Genomic DNA, 25576 nt, shown 5'->3' on the forward strand with positions numbered 1-25576 from the left:
ATGTTCAAGAGCCTGAAGTGTGTCCTACTTCTAAGTATCAAAGATCACCAGGGTTCCAGTGGTCCGAAGGTTGCACACCTGGCTCATGATTTTGGTGGTCTGACACTGGATGACGATGTAAAGGAGATCTGATGCATGCCTCAGTGCTGCTCAATAAAATACGATCGGTGTGAGTCAAGCCAGTACAATGTAGTTTGTGCCCTGCACCAGTGCATGCAAAGCTCAGTGCTCACAGCCAGTCTGGGTCTGGCTGCATAGGGTCCGGCACTGATGTCACATCGACTCCCGTGATCGGATAATCATGTCATCAAGCAGCACAGAAATCCTGTACAGGACTTGCAAAGCATTGATACCGGTCTGAATGCCACTATCCAGTCATGTACTTCAAGACAGTTCAAGTTGAAAAAGGAAAACAAAACAAGTTTGCAATTGATGATCTTTAGTGTACAAAACAGAGTTGAAGACCATAAGTCAGAAAAAAAGAAGAAAAATGCCCCCCCCCCCCCCCCATTTACTCTACACATAAGGGTTGCTATCCCATACACTGATTCTCTGGATAGCGGGTAGAGCAAACTGGTGAGGGGATCGTAGCGGATGCCTCAAATATCATGTGCAGTCCACACACTGTAGCTGTCCCAGTAACTGTATAAACTAGATTTCAGGCCAAGCAAGTGCATCACAAGTGCATGGAGTCAAGACAATTGGCGCAACCAACATGCAGTAGTATCAAATGGCATAATCAAACCTCAAGTCCCCGCAACAGGGAAGATGCTTTGTGACGGTTTTGCACTACCGGCCGAAGAATACGTTGTGCATTCCCCAGACGACTCCTTTCTGAACTACTTGATTCACTACTTCGATTCATCTTCATCCTCTTCATCATCCAGCTCCTCAATTTTACTGTTGGTTGACTTCTTTGCTGACGTGCCGAGACGCGATGCTGGGGCACTCTTGCTGCGCGCTCGTTTTGGTGCAAGGATAGATGGTGGCATGGGACGAGGGTCTGATGGTGTGTAGTGGCCAGGTCCAGGCACGGCCTGTACATGCACACAAATACACATTAGCATGCATGCACGTACTCGCACACACCCGCCCGTCCGCACGCGCACACGCGCACACACACACACACACACACACACACACACAAACACACTCGCACACACTCGCACACACACACACACACACACACACACACACACACACACACACACACACATACACACACACATACACACACATACACACACACACACACTCGCACATGCACACACCGGCACCACACTCACACACACACACACACACACACACACACACACACACACACACACACACACACACAAATGGGCATATACACACACGCATGCACACGCACAAGCGTGCACCGAAACGAACAAGTCAGGCAAATCCCCAAGGCACTCAGGATAACAAAGTGCAGTAGCCATCCCTAAGCCGCAGAACTGTAGCTATGCTGATAACAAATTAACTATGCAGGGTATCGGTTGCAGCTTAACTTCACTTTCCAGCCTGACCAGGGTTGACTCCATTCCAAGAACATTCAGTGCAACTGGACCGTTGAACTGTCCATGGCTCACTACAATAAGGCCAAAACAAAAAAATAGGCTTGTTTCGGGTCGGCAACCCCTCAAAAAGGAGACTCGGTCGGCCGGAATGAGACTTTTTTCGGATACTTTTTTTGGTTCATCAATCGTTGTGTTATTGATGAACAAGAGCACCTACACATGTACAAGTACACATGTTCAGGTATCATGGTAGGGATCAATGTCACAGTTGACTGACTGGTCTTGTAAAGCCATATTCCTGTCGTCCGAGACCCTGAGAAATCAAGCAAAGCGTTCGAGTGCTTGCAGTTCCGTTACACAAGCTCATATCGACCCCTTGGAGCCGACAGCTGAGAATCTCTGCTGTCTCATAAGTAGTTTGATTTTTGAATTCGTTTGAGATTTGACAGAGTTGTGACTCGTTGAGTGCACTTGCACACATGGCATTGGCACCTTCCGTATACATTTGGGACCAAAACAAGTTTCAGAATTTGGGGAAAAATGGCCCGGTCGGCCGACCCGAAACAAGGTCATTATTTGTTTTGGCCAAGTAGTAATATTACTATCGATACTACATGTATTATGTGCACCTGAGCAGTCCTGCACACCACGGTCCGTGACCTGGAGGTCATCGGACAGTTGGTGAGTGCGTACGGATCGCTATCGGTCGTTTTTATTATTCAGTATGTATTGCCTTTTGTTGCAGATGAACTCGTTTTTTGAAGGAGCCTATTCTATTTTGGTAAGGGGATTCTATGACAACTGATTTCCGTTCACAGCAGAGTTTACAAAGTGGTGATGCAATCCGAACCACAACTGTGTGCAGGGTAGAGCAACATGCTATGGCTTCTCCTGTGTTCATACCCCCCCCCCCTCCCCTCCCCACCCTTCTACACTTGACCGCCTGTGTATATGGGGAGCCACCTGCTGTTCAGCTTACCGTGTGTCGAGAGGGCAGCCGGGACACACCGGACATGAACGAAGATGTTCCGCTGTGTCGGGCACCAGAACTACCCAGTGGTAAGGAAAGGTCCCGGGTTGCCGGAGATGGTCCAACTTTCTGTAGACAAAGCGACGCGGCAAGAGCACCTTAAATGCACCATTGTGAAATCAGAAAACTGTTGAGCTAATTGAACAGATCTGTGAAACGAATATGTAATACATATTCGTGAGTTGAAGGAATGGAAATGAGAACTTTTACTGTAGCACTTTGAAAGTGTAAAGGAGTGGCTACCTCTAACATTTACGAGCTTGTGCTTCTTGCAGACTTTCCAAACTTGGCCTGCAAGAAATTTAAGCACCTCTACTTGCTCATCACACCGTGTTTCGGGGAAATTCCCCCTCATCAGTTGACTTTGACTAGGCTAATGCCATGATGTGCTCCAAGAGCATGCCTATAGAGCTACCTCAGCCCAAACATCACTACAGTACTACTGTCGGTCGCCGAAGAACTGGGGGGGGGGGGGGGGGTCGGCCTCCTAGCCTAGACCGTTCTCATTTCCATAGATTACAGTCTACGCACAGTTGAGTCACCGTGTATACATTGGTATGCTGTGCGAGGGTGAAATTTTAGCCTGGCCCGGTTCTTGGGCGCTCCGTTCTTGGGCACCTGACAGAACTGTAGCGAGTATACCCACTTGCAATGATGCTCCGTTTCCAGCACAACAAACACCTCATGGGGCACCAAAAAGTAGCGTGAGCCAGTAACTAGTTGGAAAAGCATAATAAAAACAACATGTTTTCAGTGATGGGTAGCCCGGGTATCGGAAATACACCAGAATACATGCACATATACTCATACCACCATATAAAGCGGAATGTGTGAAAGTCTTGTGTAATTGAGCTTCTATGCTATCTGATCCTGCAACTGCTGGATGGGAGCAGAACTCACCGGAACAAACGGTCCAGATGAGTGCCGTTTATACTTGGATTTGAAGGCAGAGTTTCTGCAATAAAAATAGGCATGCATTGAAGCAAAGCACATCAAAAGGCATACAACATTACAGCAGTACGACCCACACTTTACTACACTACATTTTGAAGGACCTACATTGTACACCACAGCACAGCACACATTCCACCTTGGACATAGAGTGACTTGGATGTAAAGCACAGATCTTTGCAGTCATCGGAGGTACACGATTACGCCTATACTAAAGTGTCACCGTATGCACGAATAGCAACTGAATGGAGTAGCTGTGCAGTGACACTTGTCTTTCCCTAGATCATATTTTTGTATAGGTACATCAGTCTATAACGGACCACCGGAAGCAGTTTTCGATTCGTCCAGTCATAACACAGCCTTCCATACTCCGACGGTGTATGATATAGTGCTTGCACATAACCTCTTCAAATGTAAACAAACGTTAGTGGCCAACAAGTTGGTCTGGTAATGACCTGACCAACCAGACCGATTGGTTCGGCGGGCCTGCTATAGTGAAGCCATGGTACTCCCTGCACCCAGTGATTTCAGAACATCTCAAACACAACCTTGACCCAGTTAAATTCGTCCTGTTAGAAATGTTGCATAGAAGCAAACGTACATAAACAGTTAGTGTGCGGTTGGTAGAAGTGAACGGGGAGAAGTCTGCACACTCTCTCTTGACTTACGTGCGCTCCGCTCTAGCTTCGGGCAGGAAGTTGACAGTGCGGTACATCGTTGGATCCAGATTTGCTAGGTGCTACAGATAAGTTACACGGTGATGAGAGACAAGAAAAAGGCAGCACCACGGTACGCACAGATGGTTAAACCGATACAAATATGGAAATTTCCTGGGGAACGTAATTTAATCTACATGTAGTTGAAAGTGCTACCTACGCCACTGCCAAGCCGGAGTCCTGACCAAACTGACTTTGGATCAAGAATTTCGGCCAAGAATCTTCCATGGATGATACCTAAACCTACTGAAGGTCTAGATGCAGCATGTTGTACACAAACGTGACCCACACACACCATTGACATTACCATTGACATTCACAGGATCAAGTTTCAATAGATGCACAAACATTCGAAAAGTGCATTGACACACAAGCCTTGTTTCGAATCGAATGACAGTATGCCAGTCTGAACATCGCCGAACCTATACGCCCATCATAAATCCATTTTCTATGCTGCTTTTCAGACTTTTCAAAATACACTCGACACGACTCAGTGCATAACGATTTAAAAATGTCAGCCAGTAAAGTACTGTAGAGGCAGAAAATTTCGTCGGTCAATAATTTCGTCCAACTCCAAAGAAAAGGAGTTCGTCCGGTTGAAAATTTCGTCCATGGATCATAAGAGTGCATAGAAAAGCTGGACAAATCGATATTCGCCCTACATTTAATTTCGTCCAAAAGCTCCTTGGACGAAAAAGACGAAATTAAATTCCAGACGAATATTTCTGCTTATACAGTATGCAGCATCTACCCTCTACTACAAACAACAGTACTTCGGAAGGAGTGGATTTACAGTCAACTTCGCTAATAACGACTGCGGATATAACGACAATTTGCGAATAACGACGGAATGTCCATGCCCAGAGCAAAGTCCCATCTAACTGTATACATTTTTAACTTCAGATACAACGACTATCTGAATAATGACAATTCGCGAATAGCGACATGCTTTTAGTGCCCCGAGGTCACATTCACTGCTTAAATAACGACTTTCCGGGCTTTTGACAGCTATTTCAAGTACCTGCCATGCAGAAGTACCAGAACCCATGGCCATGGCGATGGATAAAGGCGCATATGCAAGAAGATGCAGCCAAGGGGGGGGGGAGTCTTTTCTATTTTGCTTCAAAATACATGTAGTTGAAGTGATCATGTATATCAGCACAACTACAGTCATGTACTAGTACAGTAAAATCCCGCTGCCAGAGTGCCCCGTCTCTCCCATCCGCCCCTCCCTGACTTCTTGTCAGGGAAGATTGATTGTATCCTCGTATGACTCCGTGATGCCGTACTGTACTGCAGACTGGTGCTCGATCCGGTTGGAAATGTACGCAACAGTGCCCACCCTCTTGACCAGGGATCGCACAAACCCTGTAGTTTTGACGGGTCTGTACGACTCCTGGCTCTTGACCTTTGGTCGGTGTACGAGATGCACGAGCAGTTTTCGTAGGGTGAGTACTTTTTCATGTAGTACTGAATGCGGCAAGTAGGACTCGCCCATCCGCGCCTCCCCAACAAACGTCAAGGAGGTAGGGGCGCTCTGGCGGGATTTCACGGTAGTTGTACATGATTGTACAGTAATCATCACTACGTGTATATGTCCTGTAGATGGCTCCAAAAGGCTTATTTTTCAATCTATTTCCCTTGCATATTGACTTTATAGTTCCTCAAGTTTCAATTGTACAGTAGGTATCGGTTATAGCGTGGGTGTTTGAAAAACGACTTTCTATTCTTATTTCCGATATTTCTCACACACGATGCATCAAGTGTGACATATCATATGCATGTGCGCAGGGGCAGGAAGATCATCGTACGTGCAACGTAGTGCTGCTGTGCATGCGGCTGGTCATAGTCCCATCGGCTTACCATGTGGCTATCCAACATGAGTTACATGACCACAACAGGTGAACCTGCAGCACTACGACGCAACGCGAGTCAGATCAGAACTGCATGGGACAGATGTTATTACTACTTGCGATACACTTTGTACTAATCTGGCATGTTTCGCTACACAAAGTCCATTCTTAGGACCGATATATTATACTATGCGATAAAATTGCTTGTAAGAATAAAAGTGCACTTGAAACCGATTTTATGATTATGAAAACATGAGAGTTCATTCTTGTAGGCAGTATATTCTTTTACACGAGCACGCTATAACCGATACGCACTGTAATATGAAAATAAAGTACACATTGACATAGAGCATGAAAAGAGCTTCATTTTGATATGCATGTCATACTATACAAAAATATGGGTTCACATATACATTCAAATGGGACTTCGGGTATAAGGACACTTCGCGAATAAGGGCTGTTCTGATGCCCCGCCGATTGTCGTTATTCGCAAAGTTGACTGTACAAGTACTTGTGAACGGCAGCAGAAATATAGTGGTGAAAGGTAACCTCCAGCCTTGTAAATGTATCAGTCCTAGGGATACACAACCCCGCAACCGATACCCACACTGGGTTGTGCAGGGAGCATGGGTCGGCTTTGTTCACAAGGATTCCATTTGGCACAACAACAGACGACTCTGAGTGATAGGGCGACCACCTGTCCCAGGCAACCACCACAATTTGCACCGGCAAGGGATAAGATTTAAAGTCAAATGAGCCTAGATAAGAAAACCACCTGTACGGCACGAGGACCATACTTGTAAGGTCCTTTGAGCGGTTGGCTTTAGACAAGTGTTACCGTAGTGTGGATACACTGGCACTATTACATCCTACTCCCTGACAGATACTAGTGTGTCTTCTGTACATCGATCTTCTAACTGCTACGTCACCCAGTACTATTATCTCAGACTTACTTTGTCGCCAAAGCCATCACCAATCTTGGGTGCTTGATCACGCTCGGTGACCTTGAAGCCGTACGTCAACTTCTTGGCATTTGTCTCAGCTAAGAACGACTTGTGATCGTATCTGTACGGGTCAAGCAGTTCTCCGGACTTGCCAGGATCGGCAAGCTGGCACTCCCTCTCCGGTGCGCTGAAGCGATACGTAGAAGGCTTCTTGTCAATGTCAACGAGAAAGTCAGGCAAGTTGTACGCTCCAGGCTTGGGTGTGTCCTATTGACATATTGTGTGTGCATGCCAACATTCGAAAACATTATGAATGCATGCATCCACATTCAAGTATCATTGTTTAGTTCGATTGGTTTTGCAGCAAGACATGCAGATCCACTTTTATCCCCACAATCTTCCCTGAGCACTGTCCATTCAACACCACGGGCCATCATTTCCCACCGTAGGCTGCAGTGTTCCAGTTTCCTGTTTGTTTTAATGATAGTATTGTACAGCGTCTTTCCTGAAAGACAAGAAGTTCATCTGGAAGGATGCAAGCTAATCACATGTTTTATGTGCTTGAAATCATCCGATTCTGAAATGATGCATTTCCCGGAATTGTCTCTGAAACGGTCTCATTCACTGCAAATACAGTTCAAGAACATAATCAACTAGTTCCGGTCATATTCGCAATTGCAGCCCGTTGAACTCATACCTGTGATGGACAAGAGCCTGAAGCTTGTTCTATTTCCCAGTCATATGTCTGATTGCAGTTCTGTCTCCAAAACACCATTCATCTCTTTTCCAGTCCCTTTTCACTACAGCCTGGAGTGAACCGTTCCTGTACAGTGGTCCATCTCGCCATTGCTTACCACAACATCACGTCTCCACCATCCCTCTCGGCCCGTCTTTGGTCGGTCATAGTTCATCCACTTGTCAGGACCAGCCGCCTGCACGATGTGACAAGGAACAAGGCATCACACCATCATCATCATGCAACCAGAGCAACGGCCGGATTCAAACAACTTTGTCGAGTCAAACCAGCTTATAATTTCAACAAGCTATAGCAGACCAGGCCCGCCAGAAACGGTCCGGTCCTGTTGGTCAGGTTATCACCGGACCAACTTTTTGGCCACCAACACGGCGGGCATGTGCATCCACCATATCGATACACAAAGTATGAAAGGCCACTATACTACCGGACCAATCAAAGCTGCTGCTTCCTGGAGTCCTGCAGACATCGGATGGATAGCAGTAAGCTGGCCCACGCCACACAAAGGGCCTGGATGTTAAGCTAGGCTAGATGCAGGACAGTGGTACTCTCCATACACCCATTGGATTGGAGATTAGGCTTTCCCCCTGCCGACTTGCAGCTGTTCATTCAGCTGCAGCAGGAACAAAAACCACCTCCCCCCTCCCAATATTCTTGCTTTGCCATGTAATGTTAGTGAATTTCTGACCGTTTACACTCTGATGCCTTTCTCTAAACCCCAGTAAAGCACATATGGCAGAGTCTACAATTATGTACCCACTGCCGGTAATAATCTTGGCCTAAAGGTAAGATCTTGAGAGTGATTGACCACTGACATGCCTGCTGCTTGCTAGTAGTAGTGCCACTGACCCGGCTACTACAGTCAGTGACTGTAGTAGCCTTGGCACTGACTGTAGTAGCCTTGGCTGGGGTACTATGCTTACCCATCATGGTGCCTGGCGCTGACTGTCCTGAGAGCTTAGAGGTAGGATTGAGGACGTCTAATCTAATGGACATTGAGACACGTGCTGGGAGAGCCTGTGCTAAGGGAGCATGTGAATCATATTGCACCATATGTACAGCCTGGGAGTACGGTCAGCTTTGATGAAAAAGTAACTGGTTTCGTGGTGAACCTTTGGGCACGGTTATGTACTCCTGATGTCAGTGATTAGTTCTGTTACTGTAGTGTAGGGGCAGTGTAGCATCATGCAGCCTGCGCCAGTCATACTTCTGTGTGATACAGTACAGGCAGCTGTTGCTTGTGTAGATCTGGTAAACCAACGCAGGGAGGGGAAATATTCCCGGCGTAGTAACTACAGGCTCATGTTGATCTACATGTAATGCGGAGTTGTATTGAGGTTTTTCTACTAAGGCACCTTTACAGATACTAGCATTCTGCACGTTATCATTATTATTGTTCCTACTGGTAGCTACACTCAAACCACCTGGTCATATGCAACAGCCTATGTTTCTAGCAGGATGATAATTGTTCCTACTGGTAGCTACACTCAAACCACCTGGTCATATGCAACAGCCTATGTTTCTAGCAGGATGATCCTGCTTTGCCCGTAAAAGAGGCCTGTAATAATATTATTATTATGATCCTGCGTTCTTGGTCTGCCCCCCCCCCCCCTTTAGTATTTTGACTGACTTGAATATTTTGTACCTTCATGGCAGAGTAGGTCCTGGCTTCAACGCGGACCGATGGCCGATTGCTGCTGACACGTGCGCTGAACGTTCGCTGCCGTCGCGAGAACTTCGAGACGTCCATCGGATCGGTGGGCATGTATGCGCCAGTCGCTGGGAAGGCACTCATGGCACGACGCTGCGGAGGAGCCGCAATGCCAAACTCCGAAGCGGAGCCGTCGACACTCATCTTTTCTGTCTGCTCTAGAGATAAATCTGGTGCTGGCTGCCTCAAACGCAGGGACGGCACTATCCACTGCTCCACTAACTTCAGATGACGCCGCGATGATGCCGACAATGAAGCCGCTGACAAGTACAGTTTAGCCAAACAGTGATTCTTTCACGACCTATCAGTCGAGCTACAAGCTCATGCTGTAGATCTACGCGGTCTGTGAGCTCGAAGTCCGGGCAAATCAGCGACTACTCAGCGCTCCTTGCGCTACGAAGACGGAGGAGTGTTCGCCACGAACTTTCGCTGTGCAAGTGCTGCGCAAGACAGCAGAATAGTCATAGATGTGACAGCACCCCCAAACGGGCCAAAGCAGAAGGATAAGTCACAGGCAAAAAGAAGTACGACGCGTCGATCTACGCAAGCAGAAACGCGATGAGTGGTAACAATTATTTACATGGTGTTGTAACTAATACTTGTAGACCGGCGTATCGCGTAGTGGCGTAGACTAGCCCTCTAGGCTCTACTCTAGCTCTGGCAGGCTCTGCTTTCTTGTTTACTCACCAAACAAAACCATGACTGCACTGCATGAGAACTGAGTCTGTTCGTGTTGCGTCGGTCGGTGTCACGAGACCCATTCGTAAAGTGTCGCCGTTTACGGTTTAGGTCTTTGCGTGACATGCGCGTCCGCCTAACGACAGTACTTCACTGGGCGTAGTAAGCCCGCTGTGTCCTCGGCAAAAACGAAAGGAGACACCGGCATCTGGACAAGACTTGTAGCCCACCCTCTCACTGAGTCTCAGTAGAGCCTTACTCCCACGATCATGGTGACCGGCGTAGTACTAGTAGTCTTTTACTTTTACAACAAACCTTCTTCAGACACTCGTCAGCGGCCTGAATGTTTTACTGTATGTAATTGTTAGGCAGACGACTCTGAGACTGAGGTCATGTCAATGGCACCATGTAACCATCCATGCCATGGTCCCGGTACTCTTGATGATTGTCTACATAACCGTACCCTCAGGGCCTAGGGCTTCAGGCTCAGCAGTTACTAGCCCAGTGATTATGACTTTGTCCATGTCCATGACGACCAGGCACCGGCACGCGGCAGATTATACTCGAAAAGGTGGCAGGTTCTGCTCGAAAAGCAGTGAAATTCAAATTGGCAGAACCATACAAACCCTATGGCGGGCAATTCCTCGAATTCTGCTCCATTTCTTTATCCACATACCAAACATGCATGAAACTTACCTGAAAAAGTACTGAATTCTGCCAATTTTTCTGCCGGCATAATCCGCCGGTGCCTAATGACGACTGACTCTGCGCAGTGGTTGGTTGACCTTGTCCTACTCTGTATCCTTCGACAAGTTATTATTACTTATATTCAAGGCAAGAGGGTGCATGGAGGGTGCCTGGGGCGGGGCTCTTGACTTTATACCCATACAGAGCCATCCGGACCTGGGGAAGACTCCGGACCTTCGGAAGACTTTTGAAAGCACCTCTAATGGCCCCATCACCTGATCACTACAGTCTATGGGTCTGGGCTTGGCTCTACACAAGCTACCAGTAGCTAGCTAGCGGTGTATGCCACAGTCAACAAAACAGGGAATACTGACCATTGGCATTGGCGTTGTTGTAGTGTAACACTACAACAACGCCAATGGCAATGGTCAGTATTCCCTGTTATGTTGACTGTTTTGCATTCAACAAAACAAGGAATACTGAAAATGATAATAAACAGGCTGCATACAAAATCAGGACCCGCTGCACAGTACAAGGTAGTCTTTACTTGAAATCCAGAGCTAGGGAGTAATGAAATACACTAAAATCATTGAAATGCACTGGACCTAGACCTATTTCACTACTCCCTGGCAGATCTGCATCGCCAATAGGTGTGCCGGATCCGGCGTCATTCGCATGCCGGATGTAGTTGGCAAGGAGGCACTCCACGTACCCCATAATAAGCCACACACCTTTCCAGTTAGGATCTAGGAAAGCATGTTCTTGTGTCTATGTACACATATTTCACGAGTCATGCACAAGGGAGCGTTAAAAAATTAATAATGTACTCTTGGCACTAGCGATACGTCACACAATCTTGGTCCCAGGCCTGATTGACTGATTGAGTGTATGGACCGTGGAGGAGCACAATACAGTGAAACCTGTCTAGCTAAGCCGACCGCTCAAGGGACCTTCGAAATGTGGTTCCCGTGTACAGGCGGTCTCCTAATCCAGGATCTTTGACTGGAAACTACACCCATGGTACTAGTTGTAGTGGTCCTCTAGGACAGGTGGTCGCCGTATCAGAGTGGTTGCATTGACAAGTTTTACTGTATTCTTGTAATATGCCTTGTTGTGGACTGCGTGCTATTCTCAGGTCCCAGTCAACATCAGTTCAAACAGCGTGCAGTGTTGTACAGCTTGCACTGACACACACGCTGAGTGCATTGCATCACGGATCAATACAGAGGGCCTCGTGCAGTGTTGTACAGCTTGCACTGACACACACGCTGAGTGCATTGCATCACGGATCAATACAGAGGGCCTGCCTCACCTAACTGCAATGTCGACGAAAATCACCCAGTGATGGTTGAGAAGGCTAGCGTATCAGCGATAGTCCAGAAGCTTGCAATAGCAAATATGCAGCAACACCTATAAGGAAGAAAATAGTTTAAAGTTTTAAAAAAAGTAGAGGAGGAAAGTGGGTCCACCACTACATGTTGAGTCCAGCAACCAATAATTGCCTATGCACCCCAAGTGTCGTCGTCATCATCAAGACCATCAAGCTCATCTGCAGACAATTCGCACAGAAAGAAGACCAAGCACATACAATTGTGTTTTGCTTCCTTTCTTCTTCTTTTTCCAAACTGACACACAAACATACGCCAAGGAAGCAGGCAAAAGACACCCATAGGCCTGGCTTGCAGCATATGGACAAGAGCATGACAGGATAGGACAGGAGCTCTGCGCTGAACACCCAGGCTGACGCTAGATGTTGTGCAAGGCTCGGGGCACACATGATTACAGGGGGGGGGGGGGGGGGGCATAGCTGAACAATCTGTCACAGTGGTCGAAATCACCCATGCCATTACAGTATCACTCAGACAGTGTAGGGACAAAAGGGCAGGGCACATTTAGCCTGGTATGTTCTTGCTCCTTGCCAATCCGCGTTACAGAGCAATGTTGACATTTGGAATGAACACAGCCTGACTGTTCTTCAGCATGCCGTTCTTTGGCACATCATTGTAGTTCGGGTCCAAATTCGAAACAATCTCAAGGAATAAAATTAATATGAAAATCAGAACGAGACTTACCATACACATCCACAACGTCTAGCAATGCCTCCAGCTCCGGTGCAAGCTCTCCATTATCGTCATCATCATAGTCGTCGTCCATACCACCGGTCACAGCACCACCGGTTGTGGCCGACGCTGACGCAGATGGTCGTGATGCACCTCCACGACCATGCGCTGACTGGCGACCAGCACCGCGTGACGCTGCTGCTGCTGAATAACGACCACGGCCACGTCCAGTCATGAAAGGCTGCCGGAAGAACTTGTGCAGACGATTTGCCTGATAAGAGAGAAAACACCCATAATTCAAGATCACTGTTGACCAGCAACAACCTCTACGGCACCATAGACACACCATTGCACACTGCAGTGCTGTCACACTCAATACACATTTCGGGAACGAAATGCTCCCTGTCTTGCAGTGTAAAGTACTCGTATTTACAGTACACGGAGACCTACATAAAGACGCTTTCACTCATACCTTATTGGCACCAAAACCAGGACAAAGCGCCAGCGCTTGTGGTGAGGCATGGATGACCTTTTCCAGTGAGCCGAAGGATGAGGACAGCGTCGATACATTGGCCTTATTGATGAACCGAAGAGTTGTTAGGCAATCTGTAAGCTGAGTACAGGAAAAAAAAAGAAGAAGAAGAAAATGAGCATTACCTTTCCGGAGAATGCCGCAGTCCAATCAACAAAATACAAATATTGCATTTTCTGAAGTTTGGGCTGATCTTTACTACCGCCTGTCTCAAATAAACACCAAATCATTTCAAGGCTTTTGTATGGATATAACTAGGGGTCAAAGGGGTGTTCCGGGTACTCGGGTACCCGCCCGTTAATCTCTGGTACCGTTAGTAAAAGGGTACCCGTTTGGATTTCGATGATCCAGTCAGTACGGAACAACACCGCTGGGATCGCGCATTCCCGGCGGGAGTCAATTATTTACAACTCCACCCTTGATGTCTGCATTGTTGTTGCATTTTCGCACCTAGTAGGTCTGCCTCTGCAACTATCAGACACAAATCAATCCGCGAATCACAATGTGATATCAAAATGCATCCGGAGACCAGATACAAATGTAAATTAAAATCATTATTTATGTAAAAATGCGCAAAAATTAAACATGGCTGCTAAAGGGTACCCGTTAACCCGCCCGGTAAGAAAATTACCCGTTCGTTAGTTAAAGGTACACCCGTTTGACCCCTAGATATAACGAGACCAACGCATATGGCCGATTGGAATCATGAGGTCCCGAGTTCGAGACCCGCGCTGGCAGCAGGGAGCGTGTAAAAAGACATTTTACGAGTGTTGAACCGCGCCGACACCCACGGTCAACTGGGTACTCACAGCTCGAGTGAGGATAACAAGGATGCAGTTTACAGGGTTATGGGCCGTTACACGCCCGATTGGTTGAGAGACTCACCTCCTCTCCCCTGACTCACTTGTGAGGTCTGCATTCGCCACTAAGGTGTAAAGGCATAGTGGTGGCCTGCGGAAGCGAAGGCTATAGCTTGTGTGTTTCTGAACATTCAAGTGATGCTAACGCGGATCCCGCGAATATTATATAACGATTTTTCCATGGAATTGGGTGAAAAATCTGGGCTCGCAAACTACTGATTGCCTCGACAATTATTCATGAGTGACAGTATGGTGTAGGGACTTTTGCTTCAGCCACATCTGCCCCGGGGGGGGGGGGGGAATATGCTCAAATTTCAACAGAATTCATGGATTCAAGGAATCTGAGTGAGGTCAAACAATAGTATACGTTCTGCGCAGTTTCGCAATCTCCGCAATTTCGAATTTGTGCTGCGCAGTTTCGAAATCGAGCGATTGCGAGATTGCGCAGTACAATTTCGAAATTGGATGCTCAGCAGTCTCGCAATCTGATCCTGTTTTCATTCTTCATCTCATGTTTGCCTTGCACGTGCTGTTTTCAGTTTTTCTGCCTAACTGTTTTAACTGTTTTTGGTCGTGGTTTTCGTAACTGAAGAATGGGTTTGTGTACCGCCAGGACAGCACCGACAGATTCATCTAACCTTAGACGCATAGTCTCCCGCCACACGCTCCTTTAGCAAGTCAGCCGGCTTCTTCTCATATGCCTTGTAGGTCTCCAGATACCGCGCTGCCTCCGCATACCTGCCGGCATTGGAAACATGTCAGCAAAAAGAAGATTTTCAAATCCTCTTCTGTTATGGTTTTCCCCAAGTAATTCTCGCCTTGCTCCCTCTTATGTTCAGGCTGCCTGTTTTGGAGCCATCAGTCTCTCTCTCTCTCTCTCTCTCTCTCTCTCTCTCTCTCTCTCTCTCTCTCTCTCTCTCTCTCTCTCTCTCTCTCTCTCTCTCTCTCTCTCTCTCTCTCTCTCTCTCTCTCTCTCTTCCATTGCCCTCATCACACCCTTCCTATGCGCCTTTCATTAAGCGCGGCAACATATTTCCATGCAAAGAAAGAGAGAGAGAAGGGGGGGGGGGCTGGATTCTTGCTACTAGAAGAAACCGCAGTGCTGCTCGGTGAAATCCGATCAAGCGAGTCAAGTACGTGCTGCGAGCTGTGCAGCCCCAGGCCTGCGAACAATGGGCTGCTACATTGTGCAAGGCACAAACTTGACTCACGCGATCGAATTTCATTGAGCAGCACTACTATAACAATGGCCTTAATGGACAGTATAATTCCGAGCACTTACGACCATGCAAGGATGAGTGTGCACTCGGCAAGGATCGATATGGATGTTAGCTGCTGGAGACATGACTGAGAGTCTTTCTGTCAACAAGAAAAGAGATAGGTACCATACAACAAGACATAGAAAGCAGATCATCAACGGTGGGAAATAGGATTTCTTTCTTGCCGTCACACAAAAGGCAAAACGTAGGTGAGAACTCTAACACAAGACACAGGTAGACTAAGGACGCGTTCGAATTGTCTTCATCAACTGTTCAAACAAATTTTATAAAGAGATTAGTTGAAGTGTCCCATTAGAACAGCTTCTATCATTTTAGAGTTTTTCAGTGGAACTGTCATGCGATGATGACGTCCGATCAGTTTGACCATCTCCACGTAGAACGTGACGTAGCTATTCCAAACTCTCGAAACTAATCCACCTCTCCCATCGGATGAGGTTGTGGAGTTTCGTTTTTCTGAAGAGGCACCTCTTCAGAAAAACGGAACTCCTCGAAAAGTCGAAGAGTGACAATTCGAACGCGCAAAACCAATACATCATGACTTTGTGTCGATCAACATATTATACTACAACAAAACATTTATTGAGTATATTCAGAGATTCCCAAAGTACACTGCATTGCATACAATGTACACTTGTCCCCAGCATGATCAGATAGTGAATGTCTATATCAGACTATTGGTCTGTGACAATATCACAGCTGGTCAGATATTTACTGTCCACCTTGCAAATAGCAACCCTCGGTCTGGCACGGGAAGTGCTGTTATTCGTGAGTTGTCGTTATTCATGAGCTATTGTTACAGACAAGGTTGTTATTCAGGGGGTTGACTGTACAACCAAATATCAAAATACTGTATTCGAAATATTTGAGCAACAAACTTGGACAATGACTCAGGATTTCACACACACACACACACACACACACACACACACGCACACACATACATACACACAAACATGCACAAACACACATACATTACACACAAACACTCACAAACACACATACATACGCACAAACAGACACGCATGCATGCAACCCATACACAAGCATGCATGCACACACAAACGCACACACAAACGCACACACACACACGCACAAATGCACACACACACACACACACACACACACACACACACACACACACAAAAACACACACACACACAAACGCACACACAAACGCACACACAAACGCACACACAAACGCACACACACACACAAACGCACACACACACATACACACAAACGCACACACACACACGCACACACACACACACACACACACACATACACGAGATAGGATGCTGCTTTGCTGTGACTTCAAGTTTCATGCACGGAAGCAATCACCAGGCAGCATTGACATTGTGCATTGTTCCTCTCCTGGCCAGGATTTTACGTTATATTCTACATACAGATGGTTTTTCACCCTGGGAAATGCAAAAATGTGAGCACGCCAAAATACTGACAATAACTGACAATGACAACGGCAAACAAGAACAATAACAATAACCGATGACAACAACAACGGTGCTCACTCCCTTACCACATCCACATGGACAAGTATTACTCGCAGATCGTATCTGCGTCCCAGACTTTTCAAACGGTCGTAAATATACTCCGGGTGAAGCAGGTGATATCGCAAACTAAGGAAAGAGAAATAAAAGCATAAGCAAATCGCACAAGCGTGAACTCTGAGTTGCAATACAGTTCTGCTCCACCTTACTTGTAAGCAAAATAAGGAGATGAACAACAACTTCCTTAGCCTATTAGAGATTTGCTACATGCCAGCCAGAAAGAGATCAAAGATCATTATTACTGCCACTGAAGAAGACGACCAAGGTGAAGAGAAATCGTCAGAAAAGCACCACCACCCAAAGACGTTAAGTTATAGTTGAATACCATTCAGCAAAGCAATGATGGCCGTGGCACAGACGCCCTGCTTGCAGACATGCCGTGATTTCTGTCATCAACTGCCTAACCCCCCCCCCCCCCCCCCAACACAGTCTACAGTAGTACACAATGAAGATTGTGAATCAGAAAGAAGTCACATCACTAATGTATGGCCTTGCTATCAGGACTGCAATGCAGGAACAGGTTACAGAGCAATGCAGACACAGCCCTGGCCAGGGCCAGCGGCTGACACTACACAGTCACATAGACTGGTGCAGGCTGCACATTACATACATATGCAGGCACACACATACACCCACAATTATATGCACATGTGTGCACGAGTACGCACATGCACACACACACACACACCTCAGACCTGCCCATCGCGGAAGCGATGATAGCGAACAGCTATGTTAGACATAGCAACTTGTGCTGGGATTACACCATTCAACAGCTTGCAAGGCTGATGAATGGACCGCCACTAATTTTTAGCCTGGTATCCACCACACAGCTGATTGAAGTGGCTTTATCTGGCCAGTGAATCCCTATTTTTCATTAACGCACTCTCCACATACAGGCATGCACCCGGCTCAGAACACATTGTTTTCTGGTTGGCATATCAGGGATATTGGGCGGAGCAGCTGGCGTGCATGAGAAAGACAGGTCGGCCTGCTCTGCGCAGGAGCTGTGACCCGGTGCACACATAGTGTGTGTGAGAGAGAGAGAGACAGACAGGTCGGCCTGCTCTGCGCAGGAGCTGTGACCTGGAGCACACAGAGTGTGAACGAGAGACGGTCGGCCTGCCGTGGGCAGGAGCTGTGACCGGTAGTGATTGAAATGAGCCAGCTGCGGAGATAGACTGCCCTCACCCGATATAAGTATATTGACAAGAGTTATACTGACACTGTTATTGAGGAAATTATGGTGACAGTGACGGAGAGATAGTGATCCCCAGTCGAATGGGGTTGGGAGGGAAGGGGAAATTGACAACTGACGGACAAACCAGTGAACAGTCAAGTCGTCGGAAAGCAAAAGTGACAAAGGAGTCTCTCTTTTCTCCTTCTCTCTCTCTAAAGCAAGATTTGGAATGCACGCGTGGGAGAGTGGCGCGCGCTGCGCATGCGCATGTATAGCAATGACATCATAATCAGATGCATGATCATCAGACTAAGTATGAGTGGTAGATGTTCCACGTTCGTTAACAGGGCTTAGCGCACACGCTAAACCACCATTAACGCACTCTCCACATACAGGCATGCACCCGGCTCAGAACACATTGCTTTCTGGTTGGCATATCAGGGATATTGGGCGGAGCAGCTGGCGTGCATGAGAAAGACAGGTCGGCCTGCTCTGCGCAGGAGCTGTGACCCGGTGCACACATAGTGTGTGTGAGAGAGAGAGAGAGACAAACAGGTCGGCCTGCTCTGCGCAGGAGCTGTGACCTGGAGCACACAGAGTGTGAACGAGAGACGGTCGGCCTGCCGTGGGCAGGAGCTGCGACCGGTAGTGATTGAAATGAGCCAGCTGCGGAGATAGACTGCCCGTTCCCAATATCCCCAATATGGCATGAGAGTAATAATGAAATACGACTGGTGTATTGTGCTGTACTGACAGCAGCAATGTAAAGCTAAAGCTAAGCAGTTCAGGCATGATGTGGTCACTACCATTGATGACTTTGAACTGCAGCTAATTGACGTGACACTCGCAGGGTGTCAGCTGTAGCAGCCCGGATGTAGCGGTGGACCGCATCACTGCGCCATCTACCCATGATACGGATGATGTGTTCGGGGACACCTGCCATGGCCGCTGATGTTGCGGCGCCAATCCGGAAAGAGTGACTGGCATATGCACTCGGGTCCGTGACCCCACAGAGTGGCAGCAGGTTGCGCAGTTCAGAGGACACTGCATTTCTTGTAAGCGGCTGGCCATTAGCATAAGTGAACAGATGGTCGCCGCCGGGGCGAAACTCCAGGTAGTTTGCCATGGCCTGCACTGGGCAGATCAGTGCGTCCGTGCTGGCTCCAACCAATACTGTGTGGCCCGTGCTGTCGGGGTCCGTCTTAGATGAGCGCACGTTTACCGATAACGACCGCTGGTCAGTACTGATCGTCACATCACATCGCCTCAGGCCAGCAGTCAGTTCTCTACAACGGAAGAACCCATGAAACGCCAAGGAAAAAGCTGCCCTTAGCATGGCCTTGTCGTGAGGGTGCCGCATGCGTGGAACGGCAACATGCCGGCAGATCTCCCTGAGAAGTGGAGTGGTTATCGGCAGACGATGACGCTGTGTCGATGACGACCTGTCGATGCCCCGCAGGACCCTAGCGAGGAGAGTTGTTGGGCCCGACGGGTAAGCAAAGCCAAGTTCCACATGAAGGTTGCGGATTGCCGACATGTAGACACGTACAGATCGAGGCTGAAGAGTCCTGAACAACTCGGCAGCAAAATAGCACAAAGTAAAGTCGTCGCCCGGCAATGGGTTGCAGGCATGCACTTGGCAGAACTGGAAGTAGCGGGTCTCGGCGGTAGAATACGTCCGGCGGGAGGATGGTGCTATTGCCAGTGCTGCTAGCTGTAGCACGGAGTCTGTCAACGGAGAGTTGGCAAGACTGGCTGATCTGGCTCGGCTGCTGCTTCCGGGGCCTGGTGCCTGAATACCTGCAGCAAATTGCGAGACAATGCATCGGCGACAGTGTTAGTGACACCAGGAATGTGGACAGCTGACACCAAGAAGTCATGCTCAATACACAGCAGATACAATGCCCGGATAAGTGTCATGACTGGCGGTGAACGGCAGGTACCGGAGCGTATACAGTCCACCACGGCCTTGTTGTCACACTGAAACTGAATGCGTCGCCTGCTCCACTCCGAACCCCAGGTCGCGCAGGCAACTATGATAGCATACATTTCTTTGAACTCAATGTTCTCGTTCTCGTTCTGGGCTGTCCACTCTCCTCTCAGCCACCGGCCGTTGTAGAAGGCACCATAACCGTGAGTGCCGCTGGCATCAGTCTGTAGTTGCATGTCGGTGGCTGGCGTCCACTCATCCACCAGGAAGAATGACTTCCCATTCCATATGGTCAGGGCCTCTGCCCACCACAACAGGTCTGCCATTGCCGATGCCGAAATGCGTAGCCATTGGTGCAATGGTGTTGCTCGAGTTGCTCTGTCCAGGTCGTACAGGCGTCTCAGGAATGTGCGACCAGCTGGTACAGCTCTGGACGCGAACGAGAGTTTGCCCAATACGGAGGCGAGGTCGCGTTTCTGAACCCGGCCGGATTGGACGAGGGCCGACACGGTGGTAGATAGCTTAGTCAGCTTTGAGGGTGGAAGGCGGATCTCCAGAGCCATTGTGTCCAGCTCTAAGCCCAGGAAGGTGAGAACCGTAGAGGGGCCGTCAACCTTCTCAGGTGCAACTGGGACCTGTAAATATGCAAACAGGTCGAGCAGTAGTGACTTCTGGTGCTGGGCAAGAGGAGGACTGGGAGGCGATACATTCAGGAAGTCATCCAGATAATGAATGAGATGGGGAAGGCGGCATGTGTCCTCCAGAACCCAATGAAGGGCAGATGCAAACTTGTCAAATATGTACGGAGCTGACCGAAGGCCGAACGGGAGGACTTTTTCGAAATAGTAACGACCATCCCAAGAGATACCCAACAAGTGCCAGTCAGAGGGGGCAACAGGGCATAATCGGAAGGCGTTTCGAATGTCCACTTTGGTCAGGTAGCAACCACGGCCTAACTTCATGATATAGGAGATAGCCGAATCGACAGTGTCATACTCCAAGCTGAATGACTCCCGGGAAATACCATCATTGACACTGCGGCCAGTGGGGGAGGATAGGTCATGGATGAGGCGAAATTTGCCATTGGATTTTGGGATCAGGCCAAAACCCGAGGTTTGAAACAGCTGATATGGCAGCTCAGCAAACGGACCAGCTGTTTCCCCAGCATCGCAACAAGACTGTAGGTACAGGGTGACAAATTGTTTATTGCAGAGACTAGACGGATGATTGACAGATTGAATGCATGATACCAGAGGAGTGGTGTGACCAATCGAGAAGCCGTTAAACATGCCAGCACAATACATAATCACGAAACAGGGCATCAGGGTGAGCAGCTAGCGGTGCAGTTAGCCGAGGCACGTTGACTGGAGTGACGACGTCACTGGGAAGACTGAGAGGCCGCTCGGGTGCAAGGCTTCTTTGGGTGTTTGCCGCGGCATGACAGACAGACATGGGTCCGTATGCAGGACGGGTATGTGCAGGCGCCGTTGTTGTAATTCCGGCAGATCTGGCGGCCGTCGTGACGAGGAGCTGGGCTGGTGGCTGACTGGCTCCCGCCTGCGTGCTGCGCAAGAGGGAGCCCTCCACGAAAGGGGCAATGCGGGGCTGGAGATGGGTGCACGAGAGAACAACGCGAGCAGATAGGGCGCCCGCGGCTCGTGAAGCAGGACTGCCAGAGGTTAGGGTCCAGTTGCCGCCAGGAATACAGGTGCGGCATGGCAGCAAGACCAGCACGGAAACGACGGTCATAGGTCAGCCACGCGTCGGCCAGATAATTGTTGTTGGCCTCGATGATGTTGGCTTGGTACGCCAGCAAATCTGGAGCTTGGTCCGGCGACGCATCGACCAGGACTCTGGTGAACAAGGTGAAGGCCTCTAACCACGTCGCCAAGTCATGGACTCGGCGCTTGGAGGGCTGGGGAGTGGACGAGCTCTGCACCAGCTCAACGGACCTGCCGTTCACCAACGACAACTGCAGGACATCACTACTGCCGGACATGGCTTCAGGCAACAAGTCCCCAAATTCGACAAACTCACCTCGTGTGATACGTTCCTGTAGCCGTGGAGGGATGACGGGGAGTCCTGGAGAGCCGGCTGCGCAAGCCAAGTGCATCGGGGAAGGCTGCCCCAGCGGGAGAGGAGCTGATGCTGGTGCTGGTGCGGCAATGGGCGAGGTGGTAGGGGCGACGACGTTGGATTCCAAGCGCTCCACGCGCTCCAGGAGGGGCTGGATAACACCAGTCAGGTCGCTCAGGGTGAGAGGAGCTGGTTGTGACGGCGCAGGAGAAGTCACCTGGTCCGCATTGGCTGAAATGTGCCCATGAGCATGGATCACACGGGACCTCGCTCTCCGATGGTCTTGAGAATTCGCAGAATTCACAGCCCGCTGCGGATACGGGTAGAGAGCTGAAATTGACAACTGACGGACAAACCAGTGAACAGTCAAGTCGTCGGAAAGCAAAAGTGACAAAGGAGTCTCTCTTTTCTCCTTCTCTCTCTCTAAAGCAAGGTTTGGAATGCACGCGTGGGAGAGTGGCGCGCGCTGCGCATGCGCATGTATAGCAATGACATCATAATCAGATGCATGATCATCAGACTAAGTATGAGTGGTAGATGTTCCACGTTCGTTAACAGAGCTTAGCGCACACGCTAAACCACCATTTTTTTCCTTTTTTTCATTCCTTTTTTTTTACACACACACGCCACATCACATACTCCGGCATACACTGGCTGTTGGTAACCACCCAGGAGAATGAATGAAGAGCTAGGAGAATGAGGAAGAGAAGAAAGACGTGTGCGACCATAATCGTCGGGAATTGAACCCACAACCTCTCGATTGGAAATCGACTGCACATACCACTGCACCATATGGGACACACACACACACACACACACACACACACACACACACACACACACACACACACACACACGCACGCACGCACACCACCACATCAGAATACTTGAAGTACAGTACACGCTATGGTAAATATACACCTGGCAATATGGCTGTAAATATACGCCTGTCCACACATGCTCTCTAGGCTGCAAAGTTATTCTGGCGCAGAGCTCTCCTTCTCATCTCCACCATCATCAGTTCGCGTCCATTTGCGTGTATCAGTATTAGTTTGTGTGTATTTACCACGATACGAGTCAACCATAAGTACAGCTGCAGTGGAGTCTTCAAATTCTACAGTACGCGCTAAATCCACTAACCTCAGAAAAAGAGCACATGCCCTTTCACCGATGACGTAGTCAGGTATAATAGAGTCGTCAAATTCATGCGGGACGTTACGGATTAACGGTAGAATAGGGTTGCCTTTCTACAAACAGTTCACAGCAACAACAAGCAACAGGAAAACAACTGGATATGTATTTCACTGATGTGCCACACACCAGTGACCAGCATTTACTAGCTTGTTCTGACTCTGCACAATCACCTCCACAACTCAACAATGAGGGGAGAGACCGGGAGACAAACGACTACCGTATTTCCCCGATTATAAGTCGCACTTGATTATAAGTCGCAGCCCATTCTCACGTCCGAACCAAATCGTCTCAATGCATTCACATAAGTAAGAAGTCACACTCGATTGTAAGTTGCACCCCCTTCTTTGCCCTTGAAGTTAAGTGTAAAAAGGTGCGACTTACAATCGGGGAAATACGGTACATGATGGAACAAGACTGCGGCAAGAGAGAGGGAGAGAGAGAGAGAGAGAGAGAGAGAGAGAGAGAGAGAGAGAGAGAGAGAGAGAGAGAGAGAGAGAGAGAGAGAGAGAGAGAGAGAGAGAGAGAGAGAGAGAGAGAGAGAGAGAGAGAGAGAGAGAGGGAGAGAGAGAGAAGCGAGCAGACCAGTTGCCTCGGCCACTGCTCTCAGTGATCTAACACAATGCAATGATTTTAGGGCTGCTAGTGATAGACTTGAATGATGTCTCTTACCTGGACAGGATTGACAAGGATGGATAGCGATGATTTGGTCTTGTTCACTACAGCAGGAGCAGCAGCAGCAGAAGCAACAGCAGCAGGCACGGCTCTCTCTTTGCCTTGCTGCTTCTCCGAGGATACTGTTGCTTTAGCAGCTCCCTCCAGGCTAGCACTAGACGTCACCGTCGTCGTTGCGGATTTCGTGCCAGCTACTGCAGACGTAGATGACGCTGATGCTACCCTAGGTATGGCAGCAGTCGCGGCGGTGTCTGCCCTACTGGCTTTACCGACAGGTGCTGCACGTGCGCTATTGGCTGGCTTAGGTGATGTGCCAGACAATACCTCTTCTTCGTCATTATCAGCATCATCATCACTACTAGTAACTAGAGTGACTTGCGTAGTGCTTCCCGATGGACTGACTTTGCTTGTGCCTATTGCTGAAACAGAGGTTGCCGACGTTGAGGGTGTAGGTCTTCCTTGAACAGCAGAAGCTGCTGGAGCAGCCAAGTGTGCTCTTCCATGCGCTCCAGTTCCTACTGAAGACGACGTGCTAGCATGGAAAAGCATGCATATGCACACACACACATGCACACACACACCCACACACACGTACACACACCGGCGCACACACACCCACACGCGTGCGCGCGCACACACACACACACGCACACATGCGGTATCAAGGTCTGGGGATGTTAGCTAAGAGCCTACAACTTGATGCGGAGTAGAGTTCCCAAAAGTTCTTGTGATCAATATTTCGGCGCTTGAGGTGGGCACCTTGAGTATTTTTTGCAAGTAAACTAACGTGTTACTTGACAGTGCCACCATGCTGTTCCCTAACCTCAGCCAAGCTCCATATTTTTTTACAGTCTGGCTACCAAAGCAGTATGCATCAGGTGATGTGCCGAAAGGTCACACAGTGGCTGCCAGCCCACCGTCTTTTCTTCCCCACTCTTGGACCGAAATGTAACAAAACTCCTGCAGTCGTGGCCAGTGAGTTAATTTAACAGTGTGATCAGTACCTTGTATCACATGTAGATGCGGCAGCAGACGCTCTGCCAAACAGAAGTGTTCCTCTTTTCCCCTGAGCAGTACCAATTGCGTTTTGTTGAGAAAGGACAGGTACGACAAACCGGCGCTTTGCTGGCGGAGAATTCTCGTCTGAACCGTCTTCCATACTATTACTAGGGGTTATTCCGAGATTCGACGAGACGTCTCTATTGAAACCAGCGAAGGAGGTACATACTTGCACAGTCAGTTAGACTTAGAGTTAGACTTTTACTTTTAGTGGTCGAAAAACGATTGTATTTTTCGAAATGTGTAGTGCAATCGTTTTCAAGCTGACATCACCATTATTTTATACATGATCACGTGCATGCATGACGTCGATATCGCGCGATA

The 25576-nt window shown here is 48.5% G+C and overlaps 2 protein-coding genes across 2 annotated transcripts; both read right to left on the reverse strand.

The window, feature by feature from the left end:
• Window positions 1-323: 323 nt before the first annotated feature.
• Window positions 324-10186, reverse strand: LOC135808843 (protein STPG4-like). The gene is made up of 7 exons (XM_065322073.1): window positions 9414-10186; window positions 7869-7946; window positions 7024-7281; window positions 4170-4240; window positions 3451-3505; window positions 2500-2619; window positions 324-1037 (listed from the first exon to the last, which is right to left on the reverse strand). Exons 1-7 carry the CDS (start codon window positions 9621-9623, stop codon window positions 852-854), a joined length of 978 nt encoding a protein of 325 aa, XP_065178145.1. The 5' UTR covers window positions 9624-10186; the 3' UTR covers window positions 324-851.
• Window positions 10187-11583: 1397 nt separating this feature from the next.
• On the reverse strand, window positions 11584-25463 carry LOC135808844 (DNA excision repair protein ERCC-1-like). The gene is made up of 9 exons (XM_065322074.1): window positions 25198-25463; window positions 24191-24725; window positions 23468-23574; window positions 17114-17213; window positions 15579-15655; window positions 14935-15034; window positions 13377-13517; window positions 12917-13175; window positions 11584-12393 (listed from the first exon to the last, which is right to left on the reverse strand). Exons 1-9 carry the CDS (start codon window positions 25350-25352, stop codon window positions 12347-12349), a joined length of 1521 nt encoding a protein of 506 aa, XP_065178146.1. The 5' UTR covers window positions 25353-25463; the 3' UTR covers window positions 11584-12346.
• Window positions 25464-25576: the final 113 nt, after the last annotated feature.

This window comes from Sycon ciliatum, chromosome 2 (genome assembly GCF_964019385.1).
Source record: "Sycon ciliatum chromosome 2, ocSycCili1.1, whole genome shotgun sequence".
NCBI classification, from domain to species: Eukaryota; Metazoa; Porifera; class Calcarea; order Leucosolenida; family Sycettidae; genus Sycon; species Sycon ciliatum.

Coding starts and splice junctions, on each gene's coding strand:
- LOC135808844 (XM_065322074.1), bottom strand. CDS start 25,352: ATGGAAGACGGTTCAGACGAGAATTCTCCGCCAGCAAAGCGCCGGTTT. Junction 24,726..25,197: donor GCATCTACATGTGATACAAG/GTACTGATCACA, acceptor TTTCCATGCTAG/CACGTCGTCTTCAGTAGGAA. Junction 17,214..23,467: donor GCATGTGCTCTTTTTCTGAG/GTTAGTGGATTT, acceptor CTCTTTCCTTAG/TTTGCGATATCACCTGCTTC.
- LOC135808843 (XM_065322073.1), bottom strand. CDS start 9,623: ATGAGTGTCGACGGCTCCGCTTCGGAGTTTGGCATTGCGGCTCCTCCG. Junction 7,947..9,413: donor GGACCTACTCTGCCATGAAG/GTACAAAATATT, acceptor CACATCGTGCAG/GCGGCTGGTCCTGACAAGTG. Junction 4,241..7,023: donor GTGATGGCTTTGGCGACAAA/GTAAGTCTGAGA, acceptor ACTTATCTGTAG/CACCTAGCAAATCTGGATCC.